Source organism: Mustela lutreola, chromosome X (genome assembly GCF_030435805.1).
Source record: "Mustela lutreola isolate mMusLut2 chromosome X, mMusLut2.pri, whole genome shotgun sequence".
Lineage (NCBI taxonomy): Eukaryota > Metazoa > Chordata > Mammalia > Carnivora > Mustelidae > Mustela > Mustela lutreola.
This window is the reverse complement of record NC_081308.1, coordinates 64,642,027-64,664,320: the sequence shown is the minus strand read 5'-3', so window position 1 is coordinate 64,664,320 and position 22,294 is coordinate 64,642,027. Positions and strand designations below refer to the sequence as shown.

The 22,294-nt window shown below is 41.0% G+C and overlaps 1 protein-coding gene across 3 annotated transcripts in view; it reads left to right on the top strand.

The window, feature by feature from the left end:
• LOC131821291 (uncharacterized) overlaps positions 1 to 21,312 on the top strand; it is a 41,000-nt gene extending 19,688 nt beyond the window's left edge. For all 3 annotated transcript variants that reach the window (XM_059157286.1, XM_059157288.1, XM_059157287.1), the window contains one exon: positions 20,007 to 21,312. In XM_059157286.1, the coding sequence (XP_059013269.1) occupies positions 20,223 to 20,951 (729 nt within the window). In that variant the 5' untranslated portion in view covers positions 20,007 to 20,222 and the 3' untranslated portion in view covers positions 20,952 to 21,312. The remainder of the gene's footprint in view (positions 1 to 20,006) is intronic.
• Positions 21,313 to 22,294: the final 982 nt, after the last annotated feature.

Here is a 22,294-nt window from a genome sequence, read left to right as displayed (position 1 = left end):
TCTTTTATCTGTGTTGTCTTGTAACTCTCTCCTAGTCTTCAGAACAATTGTTTTGAATTATCTCTCTGGCACATCACATATCTCTACTACTTTGGGGTTAGTTACTGAAAGCTTACTGTGTCCCTTTCATGTTGTCATATTTCTGTGATTTTTCTTGATCCTTGTAGTCTTGTACAGTTGTCTGAAAATTTGAAGAAGCACTCACTTCTTCCAACCTTTATGGACTGATCTCCATAAGAAAAGACCTTCTCCTGTGGATGGTGTCATGCTGGAGTGTGCTGTGGCCCTGGGTTTAGTGATGTAGAGTACCAAGAGCAGGGAAGTGTTGCAGCTCCCGATCTGGATGTGACTCATTCGTTCAGGCCATTGGGATCTACATTTTTGACAATGACAATGGAGGCATGTATTGGGAGTCAGTTCATGGGCATGCAGGTGCACAGCTGGAGGGCTTAGTTGCAAATGAGCACAATTGTGCTAGCCAGTGACTGGAGATAGGTCCAAATCAGCCTATGAGCAGCTACCTGGGCCCTGGCCATCAACATGCACTCCTGTGGATACATGATCATTCTGCAGGCATGCACATGGCAGTGGATACTGTTGATGGGGATCAGGCTAGTGGCATCCAGGTACACAGCTGGAAGGGCTAGCTTTGAGCCTACTGGTGCAAACCAGTGACAGAAGACAGGGCTGGATATCTGGGCCCCAAACCAAGAGCACGAGTTTTGTCTATTAGCATGCAGTACTTTGGCTAAACTCTCTCTCCTTAAGTATGTGAATGGCTATTGGCAGTGGAGGCCAATGATGAGGGTTGAACCAGAGGCATGCAGGTTTCAGGTTAGCCTAATGATGTAGGCTGTGACAGTATATAGGACCAAATTCAGTCCTAGAAAAAGCTGTCAACTTGAATAACAGTGAGGCAAAAACTAGTGAAATCTACAGGGGGGTCACATTGATAGCTAGCTCTTGCTTTTAGTGGCAAAAACTATTGTGGATGTTTGCAGAGTAGGTCATTGATAACCGGTCACTCCTGCTGTGTGACTGATATTGGTAGCCCTTCTTTGTTCCTGGTCATCTTTACACATCTCAGCTTTGCCACTCTCTGGATGGAGTGAAAATGAAATGGATTCTTTGTGCAGTGCTCCAAAAGTCTGGGGAAACTGATTGCCCACTCCACTCTCCCTTTCCCAGTGAAGGTACTCTTTCAAATGGGAGATTTCCTTCTTGGGACTGAGCACTGAGGGCATGGTGGAAGGGATGATGTAGGCAATGCAAAGGTCTTGTTCTCTACTTCTCATGTGGTTATTTTCAGGTTTTTGTTTCACTGGGTTGCTAAAGCTTCTTAAGTGGACTCAAACTATTTCAGAGTTATTTTTGTTTGTGGATAGTTATCTAATTATTGATCTTTGTTGGGGGATTGGAGGCTGGTTCATCTTGGTGACATCCTGATTGATTTTTTTTTTTTTTGATTTTTAAATATTATACCAACCTTGCATCCTTTGAATTAACCCAACTTGGTCATGGTGTATGATTCTTTTTTATATATTACTGAATTCTATTTGCTAATATTTTGCTAAGGAGTTTTTACATTTATATTTTATAGTTTTCTTTTTCTGTCATCTGTTTGGTCTTAGTATCAGGTTTCTAGCTTTTAAAATAAATTAAAAAGTGTTATTTCCTTTTCTGTTTTCTGGAAGGCATCATGTGGAATTAGTTTTAATTTTTTAAATCATTGCTAGTATTCTCCAGTGAAACTATCTGAGCTTGGAGACTTTTAGGGGGATTTCAAAGTATGAATTCAATTACATTAAAAGTTAAAGAGCTATTCAAATAATGTTTAATTTGGGGTGAATTGTGGTTTGTATTTTTTGAGTAATTGATCTATTTCATCTAAATTTTTAGATTCCTATGTGTAGTATTGTTTATATTATATCTTTATTATTTTGATATTTGCAGAGCCTATAATGATAGTCCCTTGTTTCATTCCAGTATTGGTAAATTGTGTATTCTCTCTTTTGTCAGGGATTTTAGAGGTCTGTCAATTTTATTGACATTTTTCAGAGTGAGCTTTTTATTTGCTTTGTGGTTTCAGTTTCATTGATTTCTGTCTTTATTATTATTTCATTTTTTCTGTAGGCCTTGAGTTTATGTTGCTCCTCTTTTTCTTGTTTCTTGAGGTAGAAGCTTTGATTATTGATTTGTTATTTTTCTCATATAATGTATACATTTAGTGCTATTTGATTTCCCCCTTACCACTGCTTTAATGTTGTCATGAATTTTAATATGGAATATTTTCTTTTCTATGGAGTTTACTACATTTTTATTCTTCTAGAGACTTTCTTTTTGACCCATTGATTATTTAGAAGCACATTTTTTTCAAGTTCCAAGTATTTGCAATTTTTCCTTTTAAGTTTTTGTTATTAATTTCCAGTTTTCTTCCACTGTAGTTGGAGAACACACTCTGTAGGATTTCTTTCAATTTGTTGAGGTTTGATTTATAACCTTGGATATAGTCCATTTTGGTATATATTACATAGGCAGTTGAAAAGAATATTCTTTTTGCTATTGTTTGAAGTGTTCTGGAAATGTTGATTAGATACTGTTGTTGAATTATATATCTTTGTTGATTTTCTTTCTATTTGTTCTATTAGTTTTTGAGAGAAGGCTATTGAAATCCCCAGCTGTTTGTTTGTAGACTGGCCCCTATACCTGGAGGGCAAGGAGAGATCAAATAAAGAGGTAGACCATCCCATATTGGTAGGTGGCATTTTCAATAACAAGGGAACTTACATATAAGTCTTGTCCTGGGTGGCCACAAAATGAATAGATTGCTGCATCCACCTTCTAGAATTTTAGAAGTTTATATAAAGGCCTTAACAGGGTTTGGCACATATACTGTCCAGATGGTCTCAGTATCACATTCCTTTCTCAAGACTGTGTCCTTGATGATGACTCCCACCATGAGAACAGTAAACTAAATGTATATTTCAAAGATAGGGGATGGTTGAGGAGTCTCTGATTGCCTGGATCTAGCTTGTTGTTCAACTGGTGGCCGTGCCCTCTTGATGACCTCCAACTCTGTACTCCTTGTGATAGGCTCTTACAATCTTACATGCCATTCTTCTTCCACAATGTGCCCTAACTGGTCAGCAAGGTTCACTAGCATGGAACTGGCATGTTTTGTGGCTATCTGCCTACATGAGGGGCAGATGCCATAACACCAGTATGGAAATGTTCAAGAGAAAACATAGATTAAGATAATGATTCCCAAAATAAGTAATATTTTTTTTTTTCCAGCAAGAGCCCCATCATCTGATCCATTGATTCAATTTATTAAGTCCCCTTGTCTGGGGGGCAATATTACTTATGACATTCACTTGTGTACTCATATGATTTAATAATGATAATACATTAGCAGACTCATAAGGTATGAACATATAACATTCTGTTTGGATAATGGCACAGATTCCTCCTTTCAAAGTAGTTTACAATGCCCAAGTTCATCCTATTTTGGAAGACAGCTTTTATGATTAGGGACATTTCAGTGTTCATTCAAGACAGGCTTTCTGGTTATCATTTAAGGATCATTGGGTGAATTCAGTAATGACTTCTATTGTAAGCCAATGGAAGGAAGGGAGATGATAGCCAAATGATTGCACCAGTGGAAAACCGAATATACCCACCTGGCCTTGAAGAGAGGGAAGTTGGCAGCTTTAGGAACTTGACCTTGTTGTTCATACCATATTCACTGGCTGGGGGAAGCAACACTATCAGGATGGGAAGATGGACTTGGGGTAAGACATGCTAGGTCAAGACCCCTAAATTCTTCCCTCTTTCAATGGCATGTGCTTCATTCCAAGTATAGTGCATTTCAATAGGTCTGAATAGCAGCAGGACAATGGGATCCCAGTGAAAACTGAATGTTTCCCTTACCCACCCAGGGATATAAAGTAATCACCCATTCCAGTAGGACATTCCAGTGCAAATCCCAGTAGATAATGCCTTTCCTAAGTCTGATGGGGTTTGGTGTTCTCAGCAACAAAGAACATTGATCTGCGGTGAGAGTTGGGACAGTGACTCTTTCCTGTGACTTCCACACCTTTATGATAGTGGGTGTCTTGGAAGGGGTCCCCAGTTTGACATATGGGGCAGCAGGCTTTACTGGTTAATCATTCAAATGTATTAAAGTTTGGGGTAGTACTTTAGTTCACCTGGCCAAGGTGGTTTTACCTGTTAGTAATTTAATCTGCTGCTTTACTCTTCCATTCTTCCTTTCTACTAACCTTGCTACTTGCAGGTTGTAAGGGAGATGGAACCTTTATTAATGTTATGTTCTCTTGCCTAGTCTTGAACATAATGACCCTTAAAATGTGAGCATATTTCTAGATACTACTCAGTTTCTCTAATGCCCTAATGGTAGTAGCCTGGCTTATGCAGTGATGGGAAGGCTTGGGTTAGGCCAGATGTGCTGTCCACACAAACAAAGGCATATTTTAAACCCTCACTTGGAGGGACAGGGCCAATATAACCAGTTTGCCAGTCTCTCACTGGTTGAGTTCTGATCGATAGCTCCCAACTCCTTTGGCAGTTGCCTTTGGCATTGGTTAACCAAATCACGGCATTTCAAGAGAAATCCACTATTCTTGGCAATATGCCATTCCAACTGAGTACTATGATGACCCACCACTCTTCCTATGCACCCAGTCTGCTGTATGTACTGAAAAGTCAGTTGCTAGTGGTTATACCTGGGCTAGGGGTTATCAGTGCCTTATAAGCTGTGATATGGAAGACAATGAGGACTGCCTCAGGCTCTTTCAGGCAAACCCAAATGTCTTTTCCACATATACAACCCTAAAAGGGATTATTTGTGGTTATCCACCCCTAAGCTTCCCATTATCCAAGAAATCGGTTTAATCCTTTTAGATGAACCCAACTGTCAGTCAGGGTTAATGGCCAAGTCTCATGAGCAATCACCAGCTAAACTGCTGGGAGTTCAGCCCACTGGCTGCTGTGGTTTGTTCCTGTTTCTATCCAGATGGTATCAGTGTTGGGATGAATAGTGACTGCAGCCCATGTGGAGAATGCCCTAACTAGACCTAGCCGTATGGCAGGCATTAGCTGGAATTTCCCCCACTCCTCTCTACAGGATGCAAGGGCCACCACAGGAATGTGTGAGGGTATTTGGAAAATCTACATACTCTACGGGGTCTAGTAGCTTCTGCATTTCTAGAGACAGTGAGCTGGTGAATATGGTGTTCCTTTGCTGCAAATAAGCATACCACTTAGTCAAGTGGGAGTTTGAGCCATGGCAGAGGTGGGTTGATAGCATCCCACCCCATAATAAGAAGTTAAGTTCTTACTATGATATAATGTTCTTTCATGAGAGGCTCTACCTGAAGGAGTTCTATATACACTGCTAAAAGTTGTTACTCAATGGGGGTGCCTGGGGGTGCAGTTGGTTAAGCATCTGACTCTTCTTTCTTCTCAGGCTGTGAACTCAATCCTGTGTTGGGCTCCACCATTAGTGTAGAGTCTGCTTGGGATTCTCCCTCCCTCTCCCCTTACCCCTCTCCCCTAAATAAATAAATAAATAAATAAATCTTTTTTTAAAAAGCTATTTCTCTATGGGTGTATACTGGGTTTCTTCCACTTTTCAGAGCTGTGACCAAAATCCTAGAGGTACTCTCCTTCTATTGTCTCTGCCACAGTGCCCAATGGATACCTTCTGGATTCACAGATACATCTGACTCAAATGATAGCCCTGCTTGGGAGATGACCAGAGCGTTAATCGGCTTTACTGTGAACACCAGATTCTTTCTTCATCAAGTGGTATAGGGGATGGAGGCACTGTGCCATGCTGGGACTAAAAGTCCTTCATAGCCTCAAAATCCCTACAAAAGCTTGCACTTCTTTCACATTCTTAGGGATCATATAGGCTTGCATCTTGTCAATTATAGCTTTAGGACAATGCATATCTTAGCCAACCATACAACTCCCAAAAACTTTATGGATGTTCCTGAGCCTTGCATTTTCTTTGGGTTTACTGTCCATTCTGTCCCTTGCAGATGTTCCAGTGAAGTTTGCAGGGTGTCCTGCAGCACAGGCAGGTCTTCACATTTTAATATTATACCCTCAGTGTAATGGGTTTGTTTTACTGATGTGGGAAAGGAGAATGGAGACAAATCTTAAGCTGTCATCACATAACATATTGTGGGTATGTACGGTAGCCTTGGGGAAACAGTTGAAAGATCAATTATCGCCCTTCTTATATGAAGGCAATTTGGTTTTATGGCCGGGGTATACTGAAAAAAAATATATATATATCTGCTAAGTCCAGGACAGTATGGTACATTCCAAGGACCATGGCCAAAGTATCTAAGATGGTGGCAGTATTGGACATAGCCAACGTGGATGTGGGGGCACTCCCTTGTTCAGTTCTTGGTAGTCCATGGTTCTCTGCCATGAGCTATTTAGTTTTTTTTAACGGGCCATACCAGGCTGTTGAAAGCATGATGGATATGTATTAGAGTATAGTCGGCTCCAGTGCCAAACAGAGCTGTCACTTTTTGTTTATTTCTGGAGACCAGTGAATAGTGAGCTTAATTTAGTGAGGTCTCTTATCATCTCCAATGGCCCTAACCTGGATGCAGTCTTGGTCTGTTTCCTGGGGCATGTGAAGCACCCACCTAGAACAGGACTGTATCCCTGAGGTCCCTGCTGGAGCAGGTGGGGCCTCAGGGATGGTAGGGGCAAGTGGGGTAGGGGCAAGTGGGGCAGGTCTGAATTGTTGTTCAGGTTTAAAAGTTTTCCAGAGGCTAACCAACACAGTGTTGGGTTGCTGATCTATCTTTTCAGGTGGGGTTCTAGTAGCAAGGAGGTCAAATCACATTTGCTTCTGGGTTACTTTTACTGGACAGCTTTACAGCTGATTGGGATAACCTTTTAGCTTTCCAAGCTCCCTTTCTATCTTTCCCATAGCCCATAGCCATTGCTAGAATTTGTGTTTCCCCTAGGTCAGCTTTTGATTACCCAACATCATAAATGTCTTATCTCATGACCGGGCTAATATCGATATCAGTATCCTATACCAGGTCCTAGAGTGGACTGGAGTATCTTGCGTTTCATTTCTGCAGTAAATGTGGCCCAATCAGGGCCTTCAAAGACAGGGGCACAGATTGATTTTTTCATTCTCAACTCCCAGAGAATTTGCTCTAACTCCTCTATAGATTGTGCTTGGGAGATTCCCCTTTTGGACCAAACCTCTCTGCAGGCTAGAATAATCCAATCTATAATGGAGTAAGTACCTTAAACCCCCTAAGCACCATGCATGTGCTGCCAGAGGGCAGGATATGTGGTGATGTTCATTTTCTCTGCTTCTTGACCTGTCAGAGAAATGCCATTGCATTTCTGACTGCCTGGCCCCTGGATCCCATAGCTGCACTAAACATGCCTTGATACTTTACCTGGCCTTTTGCCACAATGTGGCAGCTGTATAAGTGAACTCAGTAGAAGTATATTCTCTCATCATGAACATTTCCTGAATTGGAGGCTGCATTGTTTGTTGGGGTTGTTGCTGTGCATTTGCTTTCCTTTGTATTAGGACTTGAACAGCAGGGGAATTTTGTGTGTTTCATTTCAATCACAACACCCTCCCTTTTACTCTCTTCCCTTTCCCAGAGATTCCACCTGTTAGTATCACGATCAGGCTTTATCAGAAGCTTTCAGACCTTAATCTGCAGTAGTTGGATATGTTTTCTGCATTGACTTTTTTGAACTTGAAAAATGTACCACTTCTTAAGTTTGACTTCCATAGTTTCTGATGAGAAATGGTGTTCATGTGAACTGTTTTCCCTATATAGATGAGATGAAATTTCAGTCATTGGTTTTAAGATTTTTATATGATTGTATTTACTTTTAGTCATTGTAAGTTTAACTATAATGTCTTGTTGTGGACTTCAGCAAAATCCTACATGAGTGTTAATTGGCTTCTTGCATTTGTAGGTTTAGATCTTTTCCATAATTTATGAACACTTCATAATATGGTTGCTTTTTCAGCCCCATTCCCTCTCTTCTTTCCTTCCAGAACTCTGGTGACACAAATATTGTGTCTCACTGGCCCCTGAGAATCTATTCCTTTTAAAATATATTTCCTCTTTCTGTTCAAATCAGTATTTTCTATTTTTCTATCTTCCAGTTTACATATGCTTTCCTCTGTCTCATTCTAGGCTCTCAAGTTTATACATTGTGTTTTAAATTGTGACTATATTTTTCAATTCTAAAATTTCAGTTTGGTTGTTTTTTATGTCTTGCATTTCTTCCTTTTTTTCCTTTTCTTTTCTAAAAGTTTTTATTTAAACTCCAGATAGTTAACATACAACGTTATGTTAGTTTTAGGTGTAAAACATAAAGATTCAACACCTCCATACAATCCCCAATGCACATCACAACAAGTGCATGCCTTAATCCCCAACATCTATTTAACCATTTCCCCCGACCTCCCCTCTGATAACCACCAGTTTGTTCTCAGTAGTTAAGAGTGTGTTTCTTAATAGTAAAAATGAATTTTGGGAACTTCATCAAGATCAAAAACTTCTGCACAGTAAAGGAAACAGTCGACAAAACAAAGAGGTGACCCACGGAATGGGAGAAGATATTTGCAAATGACAGTAGACAAAAGGCCAATATCCAGGATCTATAAAGAACTTCTCAAACTCAACACACAAAAAAACAGATGATCATGTCAAAAAATGGACAGAAGACATGAACAGACATTTGTCCAAAGAAGACATACAAATGGGTTAAGCTTCTGCCTTCGGCTCAGGTCGTGATCTCGGGGTCCTGGGATCAAGCCCCGAATCAGGCTCTTGGCTCAGCGGGGAGCCTACTTCCCCCCCTCTCTCTGCCTGCCTCTATATCAGACACCTGAATAAATGTTCATCATCACTAGCCATCAGAGAGATTCAAATCAAAACCACACTGAGATACCACCTTACACCACTTAGAATGGGCAAAATTAACAAGACAGTAAACAACATGTGTTGGAGAGGATGTGGAGAAAGGGGAACCCTCTTATACTGTTGGTGGGAATGCAAGTTGGTGCAGCCACTTTGGAAAACAGTGTGGAGATTCCTTAAGAAATTAAAAATAGAGCTTCCCTATGATCCTGCAATTGCACTTCTGGGTATTTACCCCAAAGATACAGAGGTAGTGAAAAGGAGGGCCATCTGTACCCCAATGTTCATAGAAGCAATGGCCATGGTTGCCAAACTGTGGAAAGAACCAAGATGCCCTTCAACGGACGAATGGATAAGGAAGATGTGGTCCATATACACTATGGAGTATTATGCCTCCATCAGAAAGGACGAATACCCAACTTTTGTATCAACATGGATGGGACTGAAAGAGATTATGTTGAATGAAATAAGTCAAGCAGAGAGAGTCAATTATCATATGGTTTCACTTATTTGTGGAGCATAAGAAATAACACAGAGGACATGGGGAAATGGAGAGGAGAAGGAAGTTGGAGGAAATCAGAGGGGGAGACGAACCATGAGAGACTGTGGATTCTGAAAAACAATCTGAGGGTTTTGAAGGCACGGGGGGTGGGAGGTTGGGTAAGCCTGGTGGTGGGTATTATGGAGGGCACGTATTGCATGGAACACTGGGTGTGGTACATAAACAATGAATTCTGGTACACTGAAAAGAAATTAAGAAAAACAAAAATTTTTTAAAAAGAGTGTGTTTCTTGGTTTGCTTCTCTCTGTTCCCTTTACTTGACTTTTTTTTTTTTTAAAGATTTTTATTTATTTATTTGAGAGAGAGGGAGATCACAAGTAGGCAGAGAGGCAGGCAGAGAGAGAGGGGGAAGTAGGCTCCCCGCTGAGCCGAGAGCCTGATTCGGGGCTTGATCCCAGGACCCCGAGATCACGACCTGAGCCGAAGGCAGAAGCTTAACCCACTGAGCCACCCAGGTGCCCCTCCCTTTCCTTGACTTTCTATTTATTTGCAGGTACTTTTGTTTTTTCAATTATCTCAAGCATGTTCCTAATCGCTCATTGGAATATTTTGATGCTATATGTAAGTGATGAATCACTAAATTGAACACCTGAAACTAATATTATACTGTATGTTAACTAACTGGAAATTATTTTTATTTATATATTTTTAAAATTAACATATAGTGTATTATTTGTTTCAGGGGTACAGGTCTGTGATTTATCAGTCATACACAATTCATAGCACTCACCATAGCACGTATCCTCCCCAATGTCCATCACACAGCCACCCCATCCCTCCTACCCTGCTCATTCCAGCAGCCCTCAGTTTGTTTCCTTAGACTAAGAGTCCCTTATGTTTATTCTCCCTCTCTGGTTTCATATTGTTTTATTTTTTCCTCATTCTCCTAGGATCCTCTGCCTTGTTTCTCAAATTCCACGTATCAGTGAGATCATATGATAATTGCTTTTCTCTGATTGACTTATTTCACTTAGTATAATACCCTCTACTTCCATTCACATCGTTGCAAATGACAAGATTACATTTTTTGATGGCTGCAAAATATTCCCTTACCACATCTTCTTTATCCATTCATCTGTCAATGGACATCCAAGCTCTTTCCATAGTTTGGCCATTGTGGACATTGCTGCTATAAATATTGGTGAGCAGGTGCCCCTTCAAGTCACTATGTTTGTATCTTTGGGGTAGATACCCAGGAATGCAATTGCTGGGTCATAGGGTAGCTCTATTTTCAACTTTTTGAGGAATCTTCATACTGTTTTCCCGAGTGGCTACACCAGCTTGCATTCCCACCAACAGTGTAGGCGGGTTCCCCTTTCTCCACATCCCCACCAACATCGGTCATTTCCTGACTTGTTAATCTAATCCATTCTGACTGGTGTGATATGGTATCTCAATGTTGTTTTGATTTATATTTCCCTGATGCTGAGTGCTGGGCACTTTTTCATGTGTCTGTTGGCCATCTGGATGTCTTCTTTGCAGAAATGTCTGTTCATGTCTTCTGTCCATTTCTTGATTGGATTATTTGTTTTTTTGGGTGTTGAGTTTGATAAGTTCTTTATAGATTTTGGATACTAGCTCTTTATCTGATATATCATTTGCAAACTTCTTCTCTCATTCTGTTGGTTGTCTTTTGGTTTTGTTAACTGTTTCCTTTGTTGTGCAAAAGTTTTTTGTTTTTTGTTTTTTGTTTTTACCTTGGTGAAGTCTCAATAGTTCACTTTTGCCTTTGGTGATACGTTTAGGAAGAAGTTGCTGTGGCTGAGATGAAAGAGGTTGCTGCCTGTGTTATCCTCAAGGATTTTGTGGATTCCTATCTCACATTGAGGTCTTTCATCCATGTTGAGTCTATTTTGTGTGTGGTGTAAGGAACTGGCCCTGTTTCATTCTTCTGCATTTGGTTGTCCAATTTTCCCAAGACCAACTGTTGAAGACATTGTCTTTTTTCCACTGAATGTTCTTTCCTGGTTTGTCAAAGATGAGTTGACCATAGAGTGGAGGGTAAATTTCTGGGCTCTCTGTTTTGTTCCATTGATCTATGAGTCTGTTTTTGTCCAGTAGCATACTGTCTTGATAATTCCAGGTTTCTAATAGAGCTTGAAGTCTGGAATTGTGATACCACCAGCTTTGGTTTTCTTTTTCGACATTCCTCTGTTTGTTTAGGGACTTTTCTGGTTTCATACAAACTTTAGGATTATTTGTTCCATTTCTTTGAAAAAAGTTGATGATATTTTGATAGGAATTGCTTTAAATGTGTAGATTGCTCTAGATAGCATAGACATTTTTGCAATATTCTTTCAATCCGTGAGCATGGGACATTTTCCCTTTTCTTTGTGTCTTCCTCAATTTCTTTCATGAGTATTCTATAGTTTTCTCAGCACAGATTCTTCACCTCTTTGGTAAGATTTATTCCTAGGTGTCTTGTGTTTTTTGGTGCAAGTGTAAATGGGATTGACTCCTTAATTTCTTTCTTCTGCCTTGCTGTTGGTATATAGAAATGCAACTGATTTCTGTTCATTGATTTTTATATCCCGACACTTTACTAAATCCAGTATGAGTTCTAGCAGTTGGGGGTGGAGTCTTGGATTTTCCACAGAAAGTATCATGTCATCTGCAAAGAGTGAGAGTTTGACTTCTTCTTTGCCGACTAGGATGCCTTTTATCTCTTTTTGTTGTCTGATTGCTGAGGCTAGGACTTCTAGTAATAGGTTGAATAGCAGTGGTGATATTAGGGGGCCTTAGGGGGAAGCTCTTAGTTTCTCCCCATTGAGAATGCTATTTTCTGTGGGTTTTTCATAGATGGATTTGAAGATATTGAGGTCTGTTCCTTCTATCCCTACACTTTGAAAAGTTTTAATCAAGAAAATATGTTGTACTTTGTCAAATGCTTTTTCTGCATCTATTGAGAGTATTGTATGGTTCTTGTCCTTTCTTTTATTAATGTATTGTAACACATTGATTAATTTGAAGATGTTGAATCAACCTTGCAGCCCAGGAATAAATCCCACTTGGTTGTTGGTGAATAATCCTTTTAATGTACTGTTGGATCCTATTGTCTATTATTTTGGTGAGAATTTTTGCATCCATGTTTATCAGGGATATTGGTCTGGAATTCTCCTTTTGATGGGGTCCTGGTTTTGGGATCAAGGTAATGCTGGCCTCATAAAATTAGTTTGGAAGTTTTTCTTTCCATTTCTATCTTTTGGGACAGTTTCAGAAAAATAGTTATTAATTCTCCTCTAAATGTTTGGTAGAATCCCCTGGGAAGCCATCTGATGCTGGGCTCTTATTTGTTGGGAGATTCTTGATTACTGCTTCAATCTCCTTGCTGATTCTGTTCAGTTTTCTATTTCTTCCTGGTTCAGTTTTGGTAGCTTATACATCTCTAGGAGTGCATCCATTTCTTCCAGATTGCCCAATTTGTTGGCATATAGTTGCTCATAATATATATATTTTTAAATTTCTTTTCAGCATAACAGTATTCATTGTTTTTACACAACACCCAGTGCTTTATGCAATCCGTGCCCTCTATAATACCCACCACCTGGTTCCCCCAACCTCCCACCCCCCCCTCAAAACCCTCAGATTGTTTTTCAGAGTCCATAGTCTCTTATGATTCACCTCCCCTTCCAATTTCCCTCAACTCCCTTCTCCTCTCCAACTCCCCTTGTCCTCCATGCTATTTGTTATGCTCTACAAATAAGTGAAACCATGTGATAATTGACTCTCTCTGCTTGACTCATTTCACTCAGCATAATCTCTTCCAGTCCCGTCCATGTTGCTACAAAAGTTGGGTATTCATCCTTTCTGATGGAGGCATAATACTCCATGGTGTATATGGACCACATCTTCCTTATCCATTCGTCCGTTGAAGGGCATCTTGGTTCTTTCCACAGTATCACGACCATGGCCATTGCTGCTATAAATATTGGGGTACAGATGGCCCTTCTTTTCACTACCTCTGTATCTTTGGGGTAAACACCCAGTAGAGGTGTTCTGGGTCATAGGGAAGCTCTATTTTTAATTTCTTAAGGAATCTCCACACTGTTTTCCAAAGTGGCTGCACCAACTTGCATTCCCACCAACAGTGTAAGAGGGTTTCCCTTTCTCCACATCCTCTCCAACACATGTTGTTTCCTGTCTTGCTAATTTTGGCCATTCTAACTGGTGTAAGGTGATATCTCCATGTGGTTTTGATTTGATTTTAGTTTCTGAGGGTTTTGAGCCCTCTCCCTGAGGGCTAGTGATGATGAACATTTTTTCATGTGTCTGATAGCCATTTGTATGTCTTCATTGGAGAACTGTATGTTCATGTCTTCTGCCCATTTTTTGATATGATTGCCTATTTTGTGTGTGTTGAGTTTGAGGAGTTCATTATAGATCCTGGATATCAACCCTTTGTTGGTACTGTCATTTGTGAATATCATCTCCCATTCCATGGGTTGCCTCTTTGTTTTGTTGACTGTTTCCTTTGCTGTGCAGAAGCTTTTGATTTTGATGAAGTCCCAAAAGTTTATTTTCACTTTTGTTTCCTTTGCCTTTGGAGACATATCTTAAAAGAAGTTGCTGTGGCTGATATCAAAGAGGGTCCAGCCTATGTTGTCCTCTAGGATTCTGATGGATTCCTGTCTCACGTTGAGGTCTTTTATCCATTTTGAGATTATCTTTGTGTATGGTGTAAGAGAATGGTCGAGTTTCATTCTTCTACATATAGCTGCCCAGTTTTCCTAGCACCATTTATTGAAGAGACTGTCTTTTTTCCACTGTATATTTTTTCCTGTTTTGTCCAAGATTATTTGCCCATAGAGTTGAGGGTCCATATCTGGGCTCTCTACCCTGTTCCACTGGTCTATTTGTCTGTTTTTATGCCAGTACCATGCTGTCTTGGTGATCACAGCTTTGTAGTAAAGCTTGAAATCAGGTAGCGTGATGCCGCCAGTTTTATTTTTGTTTTTCAACCTTTCCTTAGCGATTTGGGGTCTCTTCTGGTTCCATACATATTTTTGGATTATTTGCTCCAGCTCTTTGAAGAATACTGGTGGAATTCTGATCAGAATGGCATTAAAAGTATAGATTGCTATAGGCAGTATAGACATTTTAACAATGTTTATTCTTCCGATCCAAGAGCATGGAATGGTCTTCCATCTTTTTGTATCTTCTTCAATTTCTTTCATGAGTGTTCTGTAGTTCCTCGAATACAGATCCTTTACCTCTTTTGTTAGCTTTATTCCCAGGTATCTTATGGTTCTTGGTGCTATAGTAAATGGCATCGATTCTCTAATTTCCCTTTCTGTATTTTCATTGTTAGTGTATAAGAAAGGCGTTGATTTCTGTACATTGACTTTGTATCCTGCCACGTTGCTGAGTTGCTGTATGAGTTCTAGTAGTTTGGGGGTGGAGTCTTTTGGGTTTTCCATATAAAGAATCATGTCATCTGCGAAAAGAGAGAATTTGACTTCTTCATTGCCAATTTGGATACCTTTTATTTCTCTTTGTTTTCTGATGACTGTTGCTAGGACTTCTAATACTATGTTGAACAGGAGTGGTGAGAGTGGGCATCCTTGTCATGTTCCTGATCTCAGCGGGAAGGCTGCAAGCTTTTTCCCATTGAGGATGATATTTGCTGTGGGTCTTTCATAGATAGATTTGATGAGGTTCAGGAATGTTCCCTCTATCCCTATACTTTGAAGCATTTTAATCAGGAATGGATGCTGGATTTTGTCAAATGCTTTTTCTGCATCGATTGAGAGGACCATGTGGTTGTTCTCTCTTCTCATATTAATTTGTTCTATCACATTGATTGATTTGCGAATGTTGAACCATCCTTGTAGCCCAGGGATGAATCCCACCTGGTCATGGTGGATAATCTTTTTAATGTGCTGTTGCATCGTATTTGCTAGGATCTTCTTGAGAATCTTAGCATCCATATTCATCAGTGATATTGGTCTGAAATTCTCCTTTTTGGTAGGGTCTTTGCCTGGTTTGGGGATCAGAGTAATGCTGGCTTCATAGAAAGAGTGTGGAAGTTTGCCTTCTGCTTCAATTTTTTTGAAACAGTTTCAGGAGAATAGGTGTTATTTCTTCTTTGTAGGTTTGGTAGAATTCCCCAGGGAATCTGTCTGGTCCTGGGCTCTTGTTTTTTGGGAGGTTTTTGATCACCGCTTCAATCTCCTTACTAGATATTGGTCTATTCAAGTTGTCAATTTCTTCCTGGTTCAATTTTGGGAGTTTATAGTTTTCCAGGAATGCATCCATTTCATCTACGTTGCTAAGCTTATTGGCGTATAACTGTTGATAATAACATCTGATGATTGTTTCTACTTCCTTGGTGTTTGTTGTGATCTCTCCCTTTTCATTCATAATTTTATGAATTTGGGCTTTCTCTCTTTTCTTTTGGATTAGTGTGGCCAGTGGTTTATCGATCTTATTTTTTTTTAAGTCTGCCATTTTTTTATTTAAAATTTTTTATTTTTTATAAACATATAATATATTTTTATCCCCTGTGGTACAGGTCTGTGAATAGGAGATTGTTTAAAATCAATCTTAAGTTGTGCTTTGAAGCTACAGATATTCATTAATTCAATAAGTATTTGCCAGGCATCTACTATTTCATCAAGGAATATGAAGAATAAGAAACACAAGTACTGTGAAAACATATGAGATGTTGAGAGGGTTTCTAAGCCAGCTTGGTGAGAGAGAGTACAAAAAATTATCAGGGTTCTGGGAGGGAAACATCTCAATAAAGAATTGATCTTGAGGTTAAACAAAGGCTTATTTCCCCCAAATCTTTCTCAGACTGATTTCTAGCAAAGTAAGTAAGAGCTATAAGGTATTTACTTTATGTAAAATATTTTAATATGATATGAGCCATGGTCTTAAACAAAAGGTGGCACTAAGTAGTTGTCTAACTTGCCATGCTTTTATTGGATGGCTATATTCTTTTTTTTTTTAATTGATCTTATTGATTCTTTCAAAAAACCAGCTTCTAGTTTCATTGATACATTCTACTGTATCTCTGGTTTCTACCTCATTGATCTCAGCTCTAATATTGATTATTTACCTTCTTATGCATGGAGTTGGTTTGATTTGTTGTTGATTCTCCAGTTCTTTAAGGTGTAGAGATAGCTGCTGTGTTCTGGATCTTTCCATTTTTTTGAGGAATGGCTATTTATTTCCCTCTTAGGACCACCTTTGCTGTATCCCATAGGTTTTAGACCAAAGTGTCTTCATTCTCATTGGTTTCCATGAATTGTTTCAGTTCTTCTTTGATCTCCTGGTTGATCCAAGCATTCTTAAGCAAGGTGGTCTTTAGCTTCCAGGTGTTTGAGTTCCTTCGGAACTTTTCCTTGTGATTGAGCTCCAGTTTCAAGGCATTGTGATCTAAGAATATGCAGGGAATCATCTCAGTCTTTTGGTATCGGTTGAGTCCTGATTTGTGACCCAGTATGTGGTCTATTCTTGAGAAGGTTCTGTCAGTGCCCGAAAGTAAACACGCCATTAAGATGGCGGCTGGATGCGAGCCAGTAGGCGGAGCTGAGGATTAAGGAAGTAGTCCAAAATGCCTCTTGTATCTATGTGGCTGCAAGTGATTGGTTGTACAACTTTGGTATATATACACATGCGCGGGCTGTGAAGGGGAGATCCCAACAGCTACCCAGAAATAAAGCTTGCTTCGCTGAGTTCTCTTGGTCGTTCTTGCTGGCGAGAGTAACAAGTGGTGCCGAAACCCGGGAACCCTCGGAAACCGAGGAGTTCTCAGTGAACACAACGATCCGGTAAGTGCGCACAAAATTTCAGATAAGAAAGTTCCTAAGTATAGAACCAGAAGTAAGAAAGTTCCTAAGTATAGGACGAGAAGTAAAAGGGTTTCTAGGCATAGGACGAGAAATAATGGGATCAAAGTTTACTAAGATGGAGGGATTACTGACGGAAGTGCTTAAGGCTAACGGCACTCCACTAAAAACGAAAGCAGCTCAGCAGTTCTTGAAAAAGGTTGAGGAGCTATGTCCTTGGTTTGTAGAGGAAGGACTTCTTAATATTCCTCAATGGGAACATTTGAGGGAAGAACTACGTAAGCGGGACTGACAAGAGCCACTGCCCCTAGGTATGATGGCTATTTGGAAGCTAGTACACTCCTGTTTAGACTCTAACCATAAAACAGTTAAAAATATTATCAAGGAAGGTGTTGAGGAGATGGAGCAGGTCAGAGAAGCCTCTAAGGCAGGATCTAGTAGCGGGGGAGAAAGTTCAGAGGAGAACTCCTCTGAAGATGAGCTTGGGGAAGCCATGACACACTTAAAATTAAAAGAGGACGTCCCTAAGGAACCTTTAAAGGGAAGGACATACAAAGAAGCCGGGAAAAAATATGACTCCCTAGCGCCCTCTGTCAGAAGGTCAAGAATTCCTACCCCTGAATGTAGGCCTATAGCGCCACCTGCAGAATGGCCGCCACCATATAACACTTCATGCTCCCGAGGGGCATGCTGTTGTCCAGAATGTAGAAATGCAGGATGGAGGGACATTACGGACTTTACTAAACCCTCCCCTCTTGCATACCCAGTGTTTGAAGATCAAAATCAACAGAGGTTTCATCAACCACTAGACTTCAAACTTATTAAACAGTTTAAGGAAGCAGGCACTACTTATGGGCCACAGGCTGCTTATACACTTTCACTTTTGGAAGCAGTCGGTAGCATGAACCTTACCCCAGACGACTGGACTAACATGGCAAAAGCAACTCTGTCTGGTGGACAATACTTGATATGGAAAACTGCTTGGCAAGAGTGTAGCTCAGAAACTGCCCGGCGTAATGCCGCATCAGGGAATCCCCACTGGAATATTGACATGCTCATGGGAGGAGGTCAATTTGTGGGACAAAGCAATCAGATTGGGTACCCCCCAGGGGTGTATGTACAGATAGCAGCTGCAGCCACTAGGGCTTGGAAGACCATACAGGGTTCTGGCAATTTGCAGGGACAACTTTCCAAGGTGTTGCAGGGGCCTAATGAACCCCATGCTGACTTTGTAGATCATCTGCTCCAAGTAGCAAGGCACATATTTGGGGATGTGGACCAAGTAATGCCCCTTGTTAAACAATTAACCTATGAACAAGCAAATAAATGGTGTAGAGAGGCTATCTGCCCTTGGAAGTCTAAGGACCTGACTACATATATCAAAGTGTGTCGAGACATCACTGATACAGTTGTTCAGGGCCAAGTTATGGCAGCAGCAGTAGCCCAAGGGATAAGAAGTTTCAATGGGGGAACCAGGAGTTCTTCCAAGGCTTGTTTCCTTTGTGGAAGGGACGGTCATCTTAAGAGGGATTGTCCAGAGGGTAAAGGATCTCCTAGACCAGTCAAGCCCACACCTGGATTGTGCCCTCATTGCTGTAAAGGGAATCATTGGGCTAATGAATGTAGGTCCCAGAAAGATATTCAAGGAAATCCCCTGCCACCGAATAACTGGATTCAATCCAATGACTCAAAAAATGGGAAGCAGGGCCCCGCACCCTGGGGCCCAACACAAATTTATGGGCCGCTAATGCAAATGCCCAGGATATGGTATCCTCCCTCGGAGAAAGGCGCGCAACCTCTGGATCAGCAGGGCTCGATATCAGAGCAGCCACCCGAATGGTCGTAACACCGGAGATAGATCACATCAGAGCCCATATGAGCCTACCGGGACCATTATCTGAGGGCAATGCTCTAGCAGACCACAGTAGTCATTTCCAACTTATTTGCCCTACCTTAGAACAGGCGAGGCTGTTCCATAGCAAATGGCATGTGAATTCTAATACCTTAAGATCTAGATTCCATATCACCAAAGAACAGGCAAGAGATCTAGTAAGGACCTGTGGGCATTGTGCCACATTACTCCCTCAGCCTTCCTTGGGGGTAAATCCCAAAGGCCTTCAAGCTAATCACCTGTGGCAAATGGATGTCACACATGTACCTGAATTCGGGCAACAAAAGTACGTACATATATCAGTGGACACTTATTCGGGTATCATAATGGCTACTCCCCTCATGGGGGAGAATTCAAAACAAGTCATCACACACTGCCTATGATGCTTCGCAGATTGGGGTATCCCAAAACAAATAAAGACAGATAATGGACCTGCATATACATCAAAATCTATCCATCAATTCCTGAGTCAATTTGGTATGGTCCATACTACAGGTATACCCTACAATCCACAAGGTCAAGGAATAATTGAACGCGCCAATGGCACCTTCAAATGATGCTTACAAAAAATAAGAAAAGGAGGAATAGGGGATGACTACAAGTCACCCCATGATCTTACATCTCTCACCCTTTACATTTTAAATTTTTTGTCCTTGGACCATAATGGTACATCTGCAGTGGACAGGCATGTGGCAGTTACCGAATGCACTCTAGCCCAGGCAAAGTGGAAGGATATACTCACAGGCCAATGGAGAGGCCCTGACCCGGTCCTAAGATGGCACTGAGGTTCTGTTTGTCTTTTTCCACAGGATGCCCAAGTGCCTATCTGGGTCCCGGAGCAACTGATTAGAAGAATCGAACAACATGGCCCACCCCGTCCTGATGCTCAGCCTGATAGCGATCCTGGCGACACCAGCATCCCTTCAACAGATGCACCAATGGGCAATAGTGAAAGCCTGGCCGTTCCCCATGCCACTGATGAATGAGTCCGCCATCCTCCCTCCTGTATACCTACTTTCATTCCCATGCTCATTTCTGTAAATCCTAATGATTTGCCTGTATTGCTCTCAAGACATAAAAGAGACTTTGGGATCACTGCAGCCATTATTGCGGCTGTAGCGGCCTCCGCAGCTGCAGCAACTGCAGCAGCTGTAGCTCTCACCACGTCTGTACAGACTGCCTCCACTCTTAATAACCTAACTACTGGAGTTGCAGAAGCCCTCGCCACACAAGAACTAATTAATGGCCACCTTCAAGCCGGTATTATGATCGTCAATCAGCGAGTAGATCTAATCCAGGAACAAGTGGACATTCTCCAGAAACTATTGACGACTGGATGCATCCAATCACTTTCTGGACTTTGCATAACTTCCGTGGGCTATAATGACCTTTCTATTGCCACTAATCTGTCGGAAGAGTTAAGCAGACACCTAAATGGGACATGGTCCAATCAATATTATAATTTGACAAGATTGTTAAGACAACAAATATTCACTATTAATGCAACTAAGATTGACATAGCTCCATTACGGGATTGGGTATCTGTTGTAAACCAAACACTCTCGTTTGCTAAAGAGTGGGCCGGTATGGGTGCACTATTAATTGGACTACTCCTGAGCTTGATCCTTATGTTCCGCTGTTTTGCATCATTACGTAAACAACAACGTAGACAACAGTTGGCGCTAGTACAAGCTTGCATGGCACTGGAAGCTGGTACATTTCCCCAAATCTGGCTGGCAGCGCTAGATCGGTAGTCAATGACGGGTAAGATTGGCTGCATGCACATAGCAACCTAAGCCAGGAGTTCTCCAACCAGGAGGAATTATCCGATGATGGGTAAGCATGTTCATGGCAGCTGACAACCTAAGACAGGCACGATCTCCTGCCTTGCATGCCTAATATAAAAGAAAAGGGAGATGTCGGTGCCCAAAAGTAAACACGCCATTAAGATGGCGGCTGGATGCGAGCCAGTAGGCGGAGCTGAGGATTAAGGAAGTAGTCCAAAATGCCTCTTGTATCTATGTGGCTGCAAGTGATTGGTTGTACAACTTTGGTATATATACACATGCGCGGGCTGTGAAGGGGAGATCCCAACAGCTACCCAGAAATAAAGCTTGCTTCACTGAGTTCTCTTGGTCGTTCTTGCTGGCGAGAGCGACAAGGTTCCATGTGCACTTGAGAAGAATGAGTATTCTGTTGTTTTAGGGTGGAATGTTCTGTATATATCTATGAGGTCCATCTGGTCCAGTGTGTCATTCAATGCTGTTGTTTCTTGATTGATTTTCTGCTTCGGTGATCTGTCTATTTCTGAGAGAAGTGTGTTAAGATCTCCTACTATTAGTGTATTCATATCAATATGACTCTTTATCTTGATTAACAATTTTCTTATGTAGTTGGCTGCTCCCATATTGGGGGCATAGATATTTACAATTGTTAGATCATCTTGGTGGATAGTCCCTTTAAGAATGATGTAGTGTCCTTCTGTATCTCTGACTACAGTCTTTAATTTAAAATCTAATTTATCTGATATGAGAATCGCTACCATAGCCTTCTTTTGCGGCCCATTGGCATGAAAGATGCTTCTCCATCCCTTCACTTTCAGTCTGGGTGTATCTTTAGGTTCAAAATGGGTCTCTTGTAGACAACATATGGATGGGTCCTGTCATTTTATCCAATCTGCAACCTTGTGCCATTTTATGGGCGCATTTAGGCCGTTCACATTGAGAGTGATTATTGATAGATACCTTTTTATTGACATCGTGTTACCTTTGAAGTCTTTCTTTCTGTAGATTGTCTCTATATTTCTGTTCAATGCTCTTCTTAGGATTTTTCCTCTTTTATAGAAGCCCCCTTAATATTTCCTGCAGTGTCGGCTTGGTGGTTGCATAGTCTTTTAAGCCTTGCCGGTCTTGGAAACTCTTTATCTCTCCATCCATTTTGAATGTCCGTCTTGCTGGATAAAGTATTCTTGGCTGCATGTTCTTCTCATTTGATGCCCTGAATATGTCTTGCCAGCCCTTTCTGGCTTGCCAGGTCTCTGTGGACAGGTCTGATGTTATTCTGATGGGCTTCCCTCTGTAAGTAAGGAGCATCTTTG